The sequence below is a fragment of the Fistularia commersonii genome, chromosome 24 (genome assembly GCF_037954325.1).
Source record: "Fistularia commersonii isolate RoL2024-O1a breed Wild chromosome 24, RoL_Fcom_v1.0, whole genome shotgun sequence".
Classification (NCBI taxonomy): Eukaryota; Metazoa; Chordata; class Actinopteri; order Syngnathiformes; family Fistulariidae; genus Fistularia; species Fistularia commersonii.
This window is the reverse complement of record NC_141307.1, coordinates 2,847,090-2,860,321: the sequence shown is the minus strand read 5'-3', so window position 1 is coordinate 2,860,321 and position 13,232 is coordinate 2,847,090. Positions and strand designations below refer to the sequence as shown.

The following is a 13,232-nucleotide window of genomic DNA, read 5'->3' as shown; positions in this document are numbered from 1 at the left end:
GTTTCCCGACACGGAACTTGCAGATTCATATCCAAAAAGCATCGGTTTTGTTGGGTCTCTAAAAACGCTCCCCGTCTGCAGACCAGACAACCAGGATCGGGACCAACACGGCCGGACCGAACCAACACCTAAGGAAAATATACTGCTCCAAAAAATAAAGGGAACACTTGAACAACACAATGTAACTCCAAGTCAATCCCACTTGTGTGAAATCATAGTGTCCACTCAGGAAGCAACACAGATTCATTTGGACTTGTTTTAAGGACATTACATCAAAGTTGGATCAGCCTGGAGTTTGTTTTTACACTTTAATTTGGAGTGTGATTCCTAATCCAGACCTCCATGGGTTGATACAATTGATTTCCATTGATCATTTTGGTGTGATTTTGTTGTCAGCACGTTCAACTGTGTAAAGAGCAAAGTATTTCATAAGAATATTTCATTCATTTAGATCCAGGATGTGTTTTTTAAGCGTTCCCTTTATTTTTTTGAGCAGTGTAGAAACCAATCTCCGGCAAGCTACTTCCTGAATTGTGCAGAAATAATCCACTACATGGGCGCATAATCAAATGTATTCTCCACCATTCTCGTGTTTGCTGAAGCTTCCGCACTGTCGCTACCAAAAAAAAAAAAAAAAAAAAAAAAAAAGCCTTATTACACCTGTATCACTCCACATTTGAGGGAGTTTAATCAAAAGGAAACACAATGAAAAGGAATTCTACACTTTATTATCACGGGTTTTGTCACAAAAGGGAGAAAAAAATGGTGGTTGGAAAAAAAAAAAGGGCGGGTTGGTAATTACATTTGTGCTTATCAGGACTACCTGGGGCATGAAGGAGCCGGCGGCGGACCTGCTGCATCTCCGTCTGAGGAGGAGGAGGGATGATGAATGGAGGCGAAGGCTGCATCTGCAGAGACGTCAGAGGCAGCCAAACCTTCTGATATGCGTCTCACAATCACACACACACACACACACACGGAGGGGGAAAAAAAAAAAAAAAAAAAGACGAATACGTCTGCAAATATCAGAGGTGGATTTTTCTCAGCGACGCCTCCCGTACGCTCATTTCTCCTCTGTCGCGTTTTCTCTCGTCATCTATCACCAGGGCTTGAGGGATGCACGTCGAGTCGGGGGCCTGAAGACAACACTCCGCCGTGTAATGATAGACCGCGACAGTGTGTGTGTGTGTGTGTGTGTGGTCTGAAAGCAACTGACACACTGATGCATCAAGAACTCCTGCAAGATAGCCGGCAGCCGGCAAACATGGCCGACGAGGAGCACGTCGGGGAGAAAACGCCACCTTCTAAAGAGTTCAGAAGGTCATGATCATCCCAGCTTGTGGACAACATCTACAGGGCCATTAACCTCAGCTTCCTCAAAAACAGAGTTGCTACGGCGACGGGCAGGAATATGCACCATCAAATCAACAGATCTTTTCCTTGGGGCTTTTCCCTTCAGGGGTCGCCAGAGAATCAGCCTCGTCCATCTAACCCTGGTCTCTGGATCCTCCTCACACACACACACCAACTCACTGCGTCCATAAATCTTCTCCTTGGTCGTCCTTTAGACCCTCAGAAGATCAAGAGGAAAAAAATGTCTCCAACGCTTCCGTTGGCGTCTGGATCGGTGGCAGGTCTGAAGAAGACCATCCACAGATTTTGTGATTAAAAGAAAGTTAGCACCCGTTTTCAGTGTGCTAACACACACACACACACATACACACACTTTGGTTCACTGACACACAGGATGTTGACACACATGTACTGATTGCTCCTGTGCTTGCAGCTGCTTGTGTGTGTTTGTATTAATGATATTATTTTTGTTTGTGCAAATTGCAAATGTGTGTTACCTAGTGTGTGTGTGTGTGTTTGCCTGTCGATATTACTCTTTGTGTTCTGGCTTCTGGGGGGTTCCTGTCTATTTTTCTTGAGTCTTTTGTAAATGTACAAGTGTGTGTGTGTGTGTGTGTGTGTGTGTGTTAAAGTGGTGTTTTCCAGAAAGCACTCCAGGGTCACAGCTTTCTCAGTCCTGGTTATTTGAGTCAAGTCAGAAAGCACCTCACTTTAACCGTCACTTAGGCTTATACTGCAGACACACACACACACACACACACACACAGATAGATATACTATATATACTAGTATATGTGGATATTTATCAGATGAATAATCACACGGTGCACGGCCTGGTTCACGGAGTGTGTCTGTGCGAGACGGACGTAAAGCGAGCGGAAAGCACAGCGGCAGAAAAAGATACGGTCGATTTAAAACGGCGAAAATCTGTGTTGGGATTTGCTTTCTTTTCGTCCCGAAGCGGACAGAGGACCCAAAAAAAAACCAAAAAAATAAAAATAAATAAATAAAAAAGAGGGAAATCATGTCATTGCAGCCGTTCGGGTTTTGCAAATGAGAATCCGCGAAACACCGACGCAGCGAAAACAGCCAAATGACAGTTGGTCTTCAGAGGACCACAGGTCGGCCAAACGCAAAGATAACCTCGTCGGCCGAGCTGCGACGGGAGGAATGAGATCGGCGACCTTTGACCCCACGCCCCGCAGGATTCGACAGGAGATTACGAGCTGCCGGCCGGTTTCCGTGCCAACGCAATCGTCAAACGCATCCCTTCGTCTTCTAATGGAACCCCAACGCATCTGTCACCGCGGATGCTAGCATATTAGCTCTAACAGGCTAAAGCTACGTTACATGTTTGCATCTTAGCGTGAGAGACCGGTGGTTTTATGTTGAAAATGATTTTCCGACAGGTCTAAAGTTTCTTGGATTTGCCGTTTTTTATGTTTAAACGGCATCTCGGACAACCTGAGTTAAACAGCGGACAGAAAAGCAGACGCGGAACTGATAACCCATCACAGAAAGGCGACTGAAAGCGGACTTCCTCCTGCTCCTGCTTTGATATTTTTCTGTTCCCGTCGTCGAGCGGCCCGCTGTCGCCGAGCGCGCGTCGTGGAAAGTATTTACCGAAATGTTTTCATCCCCAGACTTCTGATAAGATTAAAAAAAGCGAATAATTAAATCGACCGGCCGACCTAGTTTGCCGCCGCCGCTGAAAATATTGATGACGAAAAAGAAACAAAGGAGGACATAATTGGGATTCTGATCGTCCGACGGTTTGTCTGAAACGCCGTTTTGATTTTCCGGCGATGGACTCGCACAACCGAGCCACATGTTTGGACTTTGGACGACGGGAAGGAGAAGCCTCGCGCGTTTTCGGCAACTCGATTCTTATTTCACCGAGCCTGGCCGCTAAAACGCAGCGGGACGTGCGGCGGCTTTTCCCGTGAATTCAAGCGGGTGGTGAGATGATCTACAAGCAGTGATGATGACCAAAAGACAGGAGGCAGAGCTGGAGGTCGCGGAGATGAAGACGTTGAGGTTCCGGGATGGAGAGGATCAGGAACGAGTCCATCAGAGGGACGACACATGTTAGATGTTTTGGAGAGAAGGTCATGGACAGGGTGAAGATATTGGTAGACGGATGCTGGAATTGAAGGTCTAGAGGAAGCTCTATGGACGCAGTGGAGAGGATATGAAGGTAGTTGGTGTGTGAGAGGAGCATGCAGAGAATCGGGTTAGATGGAGATGGTGGAGACCCCTGAAGGGAAAAGCCCAAAAGAGGAGAAGAAATACAATTTTCAGACTCATATTTCTGTCCTGCAAAGAAGTGTTGCGGCACCGACGTCACGTTCATCCTGTTTGTTGGTGAGAATAAAGATGTACAAACCCCCACCGGATTAAATCAGATTATCTTGCTGCGGCAATTCTGGAGGCGCGCGTCTACCTGTTGGGTCTAATCTATTTCAATTTATGCTCCGCGGACGTTTCCGGCATGGGTTGTGGTGACTTCTGTTGCCGTGGCAACTCAAAACACGACCCCCGGATAAAAAGCCGATACGAGCGTACCGAGGGATTACGCGGAACCGCGGGAGGAAGTTAGTTTCGCCGCCTTTTACGAAAGACCGTGCCCTTCCGGACACCAGCTAAAGATGCAAAAAAAAAAAAAAAAAAAAAAAAACCCGGTGAAGGTCAGTGTTTTATCTTATCCCGCCTTATCAACGGTGCCAAAAAAACTTGGTGAATGAAAGACATAAAGGGCCGGGGTTGTGCAGCTGGAGTTTCACACTCGGGCAGACAGCTGTGGCAGTTATAAATATCTGCACGGCGAGGAGGGATGGCGGGCGGAGGGGGGCGCCGCCACAGGCAGGGCTGCGCTGCTAAAAATAGAAAGCAGGCAGGCTGGCTGGCAGCTGACTCCGCTTCTGTTTCCACTGGATTTGATTAGCCGCCCGCCGCCGCTTCGTGCGCGTGCCCGACTCTTCGCAGCCTCTCCGACGTCGAGAAAAAGGCCCGAACCGGCTGAAGTCGGGAGACGTCCCCGTTTGTCGGGTTGGCGTCCGAGCGAAGATTCGCGGGAATCGTCGGGTTCGCCGTTCTAAGCGATCGGGACGGGAAAATCTGAGACGGGGCGCCGTTTCGCTACGAGATACAGATGCGCTTGCTTTTCTGTCGGGACCGACGCTAATCGAAATCACCGCGTGAAACCTTCTCTCAGAAACAGAGAAATAATCCACTCTGATCGTTTTCCCAATAAAACCTGATTGTTTTTTTTTTCTTCCTCCCCTCACCTAATTATTAGCTCTCATAAACTTCATTTCCAGAACCAGCCGACGGCTGCTTTCTGGGGAGAAAAAAAAAAGGGGGAAAAAAAACAAACAAAAAACGGATAACGCGGAGGTTTCGATTTCCTCAACAGGACATGCATTACGCCCGAGAACCAGATGTTTTCTGGCAGATTTCCTGAAGAGCAGGTCTTAATGGGCTCTTCATCACCTCCACAGGGACGCACCAGAACCGGGCATACGCGACACTGGTGCCAGTCCGATCGGGAAAAACAGGTATTTTAAAATGCAATCTTGATTTTGATATGGAAGATGCATCAGATGAATGCGTTATTAAAGCTAAGCTAACTAGCCGGAAGGCCGTTTGTCGCCCCCTAGAGAGGGAAATACCCGCGGAAACACAACGGACATCCGTCTTTGAACAGAACGGAGCTCCGCTAGCAAAAGGACACTTAGACATGCTACGCTAACGGCTAAGGAAGATGGATCCGCAGGCGCTCCACGTGGCTCGGGGTCGTTCGACTCGGGGTCAAACCATTGTCCTCCCGGTCCGACGGCAAAACGGGGATTTTACTCGGGAGGAAAAACACATCTGCATCTTAAGAGGCATCTTTGCATGGCAACGACACGGCATGATAGGCCGAAGGGTAAAGAAGCGTTGTGAGGAAAAAGGTGTTTATTTCTGAATCGGGCACGGCCTCGGGGGAAAAAGGCGGGATGAAGCGCTTTTTCGCTTTGCAGTTAGAAACCCGGATGTGTTTCCATTACCTGACAATCAGAGACGGCAGAAAGCGCGGTGGGAGGCCGAGTTTTTGCAATTTCATTTCTCCGCGTCCGTTATTTCCGCCCTCCCTTTTGAACCGAATGCTGATTCCGGGGTTGTTTTTTTTTTTTACCGAGAGCCGCCGCCGATAAAGTCGTAGAGGTCACGGAATTGGCTTGTTCTCCTTAGAGCGGCCCCGCTGATCCCGATAAATACAGCGATACTGCAGAGTTGTGTATCCGCAGGGGAGGGATGGCGATTATACGCGTTCCTCCAGCAGGGAAAGGCCAAATGTGAGCGGGTATTAGCGGGTTTCCAGACAAGTGGAAATAGAGTAAAAGCGAAGCAGGCGGGCCGCGGCGGCACTACACTTATCATAAAGGTGGGATTAAAGCGTTCCTTTTTTCGGCCCCCCCTCTTACCCGCCGTCTGAAATCACCCCTCATGTAAATCCACAGCAGATGGAGCCGGAGCTCCAAATCCCCCTAAATCTCTGCAAGCTGCTGTTTCGCTCACCTGGAGACGTGCTCCGACGGGGATGAGGAACTTCTGAAGGAATAACAAATGCGCGGCAGCCATTACAGAGACGCCCCGAGAAAATGGAAAAAAATTAGAGCGGGGAGGGATCGGCGCCGGCGTCCAGGTGGAAACCACGGGCAAAGTGTCGGAAACGCCGATCGCGGACCGACTTTTAAATAAAATGATTCACCGAAGCTGCGAATTATGGTCCGAGCGGCCCGGGAGAGAGCGTTTTTCAAACCCGCGGACGTTCTCCGTTTGACGGGAGGGCGACATAAAACATGTCCGCCCCCCTGACACGCTCATATATCAGCGCAGATTGATCGCACTTTATTTACTCCTCACCCGAAAGCTGAAACGTGGCGTCACCAGGGGCTAAAAAAAATAAAAAGCACCCCCGCGGAGAGGGGGGGGATTTGCAAATCACTTTGATTTCGAATTATGCAACACGAGAAACGCCGGCTAAATAACGGCGTCGAGTGGTCAATTCGTTCATGGTGCTAGCAGGCTACATCCAGGGGTGCAGCTGTACATGTGATCCACAAAAACCTCCCCGGAGGGATACTTCCCGGATACTTCGTGTCATTAGCTTCGGCTACCGCTTTTAAAGCCAACAAATTCCAGTCCAGTTGCCACGACGAGAAGATTTTGACTAGAATTCGCCTCGACCTGGGTGACTGAGAACCTCCACGGGGTTTAGCGGCGGCTAGTTGGCACTGGCAGGTCGTGCGGTAGCGAGATGCGACGTCCTCCTTCCGACTGATTATTCCTTTCATGATCCGCTATTTGGAATTATCTTTACTATAAAAATACCATCGAAGAACCAATCGCATCTCTTTTACGCCCGTCTCGGGGAGCAGCGATTTCAAATAGCAGTCATTTTACGCAATGTTTGGAAATGGTGCACGTTAATTTCTTTCACTTCCGACTTATTTTTCCATCTTTGGTCAGCGTTAACAAAAATGAATAAAAACACGTCACATCAACAAAGGGTGGCGCTAGCAAGGTAACGGGAGGCTCCTTGAGGAACCTTTCGGCATATCCGGCGTATCAGTGGGGAAAAACCAAAAAACAGAAAAGCAAACGGAGAGCTCAAATGCTAAGGAGAACCTCCGGTGGAATCTGGTCTACCAGAGGAGAGTCGAGAAGAATCCTAAAGGAATCCTTCACAATGACGACGCTACGTTAGCGGAGCGTCCGGGACGCTGAGCTCAACAGACAAAAGAATCTGCCCGTTGTCTGTCAAAGCATTTCTGAAGGATCGAGTTTGTTGTTTTCTCCCTCTGCAGAGGACAAAACTTTCAACACACAAAGAAAAGGAAAAAAAAAAACTTTGTTGCATAAGTTCTGAGGTATTTGCGGTGAATCACGGCGTACCTCCACCTCGTCGACGTCAAACCCGCTCGCCGGGCTCCGGGGGGTTCGTCTGACGCTGCAGGGATGAGTCATGCAGCCGGAGAGCCAGAATAAATCCTGCTCTCCGAGCAGCCCGGGGTCGGCCTCCCGGCGAGCCGCCGGGGCCCCTGAGAGAGAAACGCCGAAGTTCCCCGGTTACCGGAACCTCGCCGAAGCCACGGGTTGACAGGAAATCGAGATCGAGGGGTAAAAATCCAAAACCCCAATTCAAACTGCCAATCATTTCCAAACTCCATCTTTGGTTCCGACTAAATCCGGACTTACTTCTCGAGCAGAGACAACGCAGAAGAAGCTTGATTCGCGGGAAATGAGAGCCGTTTAAATGTTTTACATCACAACTCAAGATCCACACGGTTAGCCTGATAGCATACAGGCTAGCGTTAGCAACAAAGAGCTCAATCCGTGAGAGCACATCCAGGAGTTCCCCGTTTGTAGGTGATACTTTGGGGTCATCAGACGGCCCACTGATCGTTTTTACTTTTCCCGTGAGATACGACTTTTCTGAGACCGACGACCCTCGGCGGGAAAAGTGTGGTCTTTTCGCCCTCTTCCAGCTCAGCCCGGCGGATTCTCATTCCACCATTCCGTCTCACATCTCTGTGCCCGTCACACTGTTCAATTTCCCCCCTTTGCACTATTTTTACAGGTTCACGCTCTTAAAAAATAAAATAAAAAAAAAAAACCCGTGAACAGATTCCTCGTCCCCGCAACCGCGCCGGAGCTCGGGAGCGGCAAAAGCGCATCGGCTCGATCAGACACGGCAAAATCAATGTTCTTTCCACGCTCGAGTTTCCTCAAAACCGGCCCGTCCTCGGCAAAGATGTGCGGATGCCGCGCGCGGCGGGGGGAAAATGCGACGGCGGCCCGCGGAGTCGTGTAGAGAGACGGCACCCCGGCAGAAACAAATCCGGGAAACCGCATTTAAAGCCGAGTCCAAAATGCAAAGCTGCGTACTCACCTTGACGTGGCTGTACTCCGCCTTCCCCGACTCGCCGCCGACGGCCTTGGTGTCGGGCCTGGGCTTGAGGACCTGCCGCAGCGGGCTGGAGATCGGCAAACCCGTGACGCTGATGCCATCTGCGGGAAAAAACAAAACAAAGACGTGTCGTAAAAATGACCGGAAGGGAACGAATCACATCTCCGAGGTTGAAGAAATGACGCGCTTGTTGTGTTTCGCGTCGGAAACAAGCTGCGGAATTGGTTTAGTGACCAATGTACCGATCATTATTATTATTATTATGACGTCATCCGTGGCTTTGAGATTGGTACCACTAGTTAAACCGCGACGATTTCAAATCGCCAATACACACTCGGAATGTCAGATCAGCATCACCGCATCTGGTTTTGTCCTTCATTTCGGGCCAAAGCGTCATCCGACCGAAGCTTCGGGGCTTCGATTTGGCCCAATCAGGTGTGAGAACACCCTGGAATCCGCCGGGGGGGAAAAAATCTAAAAAAACATTCGGATGGGTTTCCTTGCTTCTCTTTGAAAATCTATCGTTTTTAAGTCTGGTCCCATTGATCCGTGTCAAGGATGGCCTCAGATCCCTCCCCGCTGCCATTTTTACTCATTCATAACATTTAGCATAAATTTCTCATCTCGCGTTTCTCGAGCCGTGATTTTCAGATGTGCGTGTTCGGGGGCGCCGTGACCCGACGGGTTCGCCGCCGAGTCCGTGACCTTGAGAGGGGCGGCGCGGACACAGCGGCTCCGTCAGGCATCGCCACAGCTGCTGCTGCTGCCGCCGCCGCCGCCGCTTTCTGCCCACGCGGAACAATGCTCAGAAATGACACCCAGAGCCAACGGCGTGACGTCGGCGCCGGCGTGTCGTTCTCTGACGTCAGTAGAATGCAGAGACCCGCTATTTCCCCTCTGGGAGGGGAAATTACCAGGCTTCGCTGCAGCTCCGGCAATCGGGCTGCTGGCAAATTATAACGGCCGAGCTCCGAGGAGGGAGAGGGAAAAGTCGGCTCCCGCCGCCGCCGCCGCCGGATTATGCGAGTTTTATCCCGCCGCTGCCGACGGCGACGCCCTCATTGAAAATGAATGACCGCCCGATTCACTCATTTCGCTTCATGAATGAGTGAAGGAGGGACGTCGGACCCGCAAGGTCGCTGTCAAGGTCGCATACGCAACCTGGTTCGGAGGCGCCCGACGCCGTCGCGCACCTGGCGTCGCGGCGGCTAAACGGCGCCAAATACCGATCGGGGCGGAAGAACCAAATCTGCGGACGACGGCCGCCACCTCTCGTCCGAGCGGACGGATCAGAGACGCGCCGCCCGGCACAAACTCAGACGGCCCCTTTCAGATTTACGGCCGGTCCTCCATTATCGTCCCCGGCCCGTTTCGGGAGGCTCGGGTGTCGTCCCGCCGAGCGAAGACTCCTTGAATAACGAGCGGGGAGATTAACAGCGCCCCTCAACCCTTCGTCCAATCAGTATCTGTCTCCTCCTTTTGAATGACGGCCGCGGGGGGAACCTGGAGTCCGCATTTCTACCCGGGCTGACGCGAAATGGGAAAAAAATCAAAGTTCACGGCGCCCGAAATGTACAGAACGTCGGGTTTCCAGCCACTCGACCTCCCGCTTTATGGAAGCGGTGTTAGCGGGACGCTAAATAAACGAGCCGGCGGCTCTCGCGGCAACACACGAATCGACCGGTTGACCTGGCTAACCTGGCTAACCTGGCTAACCTGGTTAGCTGTGGCCGAGGGGCTGAATCAGCGGCACGCCGCAGGGTGCGCCGTTTTTTTTTCGGCGACGACCGAGCGCTTCGAGCAGACAGCTTAGCATCGACAGGAAGCAAAAGAGATTTGAAAATAATCCCGCGACTCTTTAGCCGTACTTTAGTATCCGCGTCTATGCATCATTAGCGTAGCTATGCTATAGGCTTAGGTGGTTGTTTTGGTTTTCTTTTTCAGGCAAGGGAATGATCAGATCGGATAAAAGCGCCAGCAGCTCGGAGAGAACCGATGACTGAACCCGCCGTCGCCACTTCCACAAACTCAAAATAAAAAAGGAGAATGAGCGTCCGTCCGTTTCGGTGTGTTCATCACTGATAGCGATCGGGCCCAAACGAAAACTGCGGGGTTTTAATTTCATCGGGATCTGGAGCCCGGGCCGGAACACCGCTCCAGCTAAAGATAAAAAAAAAAATTAAAAAAAAAGAACACTGTCGGATTTCGGAAGTCGTGAAGATTATCAGGACAATTTTCTACAGGAATAAATAAAAAAGCGCCTCCCAGATCCAGTTGTTTTCTAATTGAAGGTGCAAATAGATTTTGTTTGCAGGGGACACAGAAATGCAATAAAGCGGAGGATTCAAATGTTTGGAGAGAGTCTAAGTACCAAACTCCACGACTCCAGTGTCCTTTATCTCGCATTTAGCTTCAAAAAAGATAAGAAGAACAGAGTTCTCCCGGGTTTCGGGCCTCCATTCAGCAAGATCTTTGGAAAAAAAAATATAGGGGATTGATCCAGGTTCTTGCTTTTGTTTACAAACCACTATCTCTACGATTGTTCAACACACACACACACACACACTACTGTGATCCATCACCTGTGATTGGGCCAAGGGCGATGCAGCCAAAAAAAAAAAAAAAAAAAAAAAACACAACAAAACAAGCGGTCTGTGCAAATTAAACTACAACTCGCATTTGTCCGCTTTCACATCTCACACTGACAGCGGCTTTTTTTTAACTCGTATTCTACGTCGGTTTCCGTGTGTCTATTTACCTGTTTTGGTCTTTTTGTCACCAGCGAGCGTGCCGGTCAAGCGCTGCTGTATTTAAATACGCTTTTTAAATAGAGCCGAATTGATCCCGGAGTCGGAATTAGTCCGACTTCCAGCGAAGCCAGAGGTCGGGTTCATCTCATTAACCCCGACTCGTCTTTCCGAGAGCTTCATCGGTGACGCTTTCATCATTTCTACGCGACAATCTAAACCAGATATGATATTTGTGGTGAAAAAGTAGCGCTATTTTTTCTGCGTTTTTTACAACAATGCGGCTAATTTATGGATGTTTCTAGTGTAATCACGGTAGCTTCCTTCCGCCAACACCGTCACTTTGGACAAATGAAACTGTTTGAGGCGAATCCACTGGCATTTGTGATCATTCCTCAGATCAGCCATTTTCCGCTTTTTTTTCAACCCCCCCCCCCCCATCATGAAAAAGACGCCAGAAATGCATTTGATGCGGTTTTCTGGTTGAAAGCGATCAGTCCGGCTGTCCGAGAAGGGACCAGAGCTGCTGCACGTCAGTTTTGGCATCTTCCACACACTTCAGAGCAGCGGAATGGAAGGAGGACGTCATATTATCCCCGTCCCGGTTTTCACCTGAAACTGGCCTCAAACAAACATCTCAAAGATCGGTATCTGTTCGGAAAAAAAGCGTCTGCGATCGTGAAAAATTAAAAAAAAAAATCTTCCCTGTAACATCTAGCGGTGTTAAGATCTCGTGTTTGATACACCTGCGGCTTATAAACCAGAGGTGCGGCCTATATAAAGGTGCGCACTATAATTTGGATTTTACAGTCGTGAAGGGATGCGTTGTAACCAGCAGCCTGGACGAACGGCGCCGGCGACCCAAGTTTGTCGTCCGTGACAGCTGGCGTCCACACTCGGCTGTGCAAGCCAGGCATTCGGATCGAGGTGTGTGTGTGTGAGTGTGTGTGTGTGAGTGTCAAATCCCGACATAAACGCAGGCAGTAGCGCAGTCATTAGGTGCGACGCTCGTACTGTTTAACAGGATAAAACGAGGCGGGTCCCGTTAGCGCTCCCGGCGGATCCTGAGTTACGGCGCGACGGGCTGCGGCTGGACGGCGAGCGAGCGAGCGAGGGGATAAAACCCGTCCGAGGATAAATCAACGAGGCTCGGCCCGTTAGGAAAATTCCCTTCTGCAATCAGTGACACGCCGGGGACGGAGGAGGGGGGGAGGAGGTAGCGCTAGGCAACAGCACAGGTGAATCTGACGGACGGCGGCGCGGGTATAAATAGAGACGGAGCGCCAAAGGGTGTAATTAAACGCTTAAAAATACCACTTGTCGTCAATCCGTCAAACGTGAAGCGACTCCGCCTCCCACGGGCGCCGTCAATCTGCAGGGACGGAGCGGTCACCCGCAGAAAAATGCAGCCGAGTTACGCGAGCGGCGGCCATTTTTCCCGCCGTCCATTTCAAGAGTCAAAGCGTTTATCGTCAGACGCCAGAAACGCTGCGTTTGGATACGAATCGATGAGAAATAACGATAGCGAACATTCTGATAAATGTTATAAATATGAAGAGTGCGGCAGCGCAAGATGACATTTATTTAACACGCATTTGAACACCATTCCCGCTCTGTCTTATTTTGTGAGCGACCATGTCCTGTTTTCTGAAGTTGGATTAAAAAAAGACGCGTCTTTACGGTAAATAAACAGACGATAAAAATCACTATTGATCGGCTAACTTTTCTTCGTATCTCCGTCGGCTAAAAGCGAAGGAAACCCGGCGGCATCGGAGGCCCGAGCGGTATAATTGAACAGCCGAGCGCGAGGCGAGCCTTAAAATAATCAATATTTCACAGTTTAATTAGCAAAGATGACAGAACCTGTTAATCCCCGCGGCACACGGGAGAACAGAACCAAAACAAGACCAAACAACCCGTTTTATGCAAATAAGTTCATCGGTGCATTAAACGCAACATTATTAATGTGCTTTCATTAATGTATTAGAGGGGCCAGATAGCATCAAAAGTGTTTAGCAAAAATTGCATCCCATAATAACCGCATTTAGAGCCGGTGTTTCGGAGGAGCCGCGTTCTTATCTCCTCCATTCAGGGCCCCAATTACGACTCGGCTAATTAAAACGGCGCGATTGTGCAGTTTAAACCACCCGGTGAAGAGAGCGGCGCCGGGACCCAGA

At 49.9% G+C, this 13,232-nt stretch overlaps 1 protein-coding gene across 4 annotated transcripts in view; it reads right to left on the bottom strand.

Moving 5' to 3' along the window:
• trappc9 (trafficking protein particle complex subunit 9) overlaps positions 1 to 13,232 on the bottom strand; it is a 146,791-nt gene that overhangs the window by 85,792 nt on the left and 47,767 nt on the right. For all 4 annotated transcript variants that reach the window (XM_086171196.1, XM_086171197.1, XM_086171194.1 and 1 more), the window contains one exon: positions 8,291 to 8,409. In XM_086171196.1, coding sequence (XP_086027322.1) covers positions 8,291 to 8,409 — 119 coding nt within the window. The remainder of the gene's footprint in view (positions 1 to 8,290; positions 8,410 to 13,232) is intronic.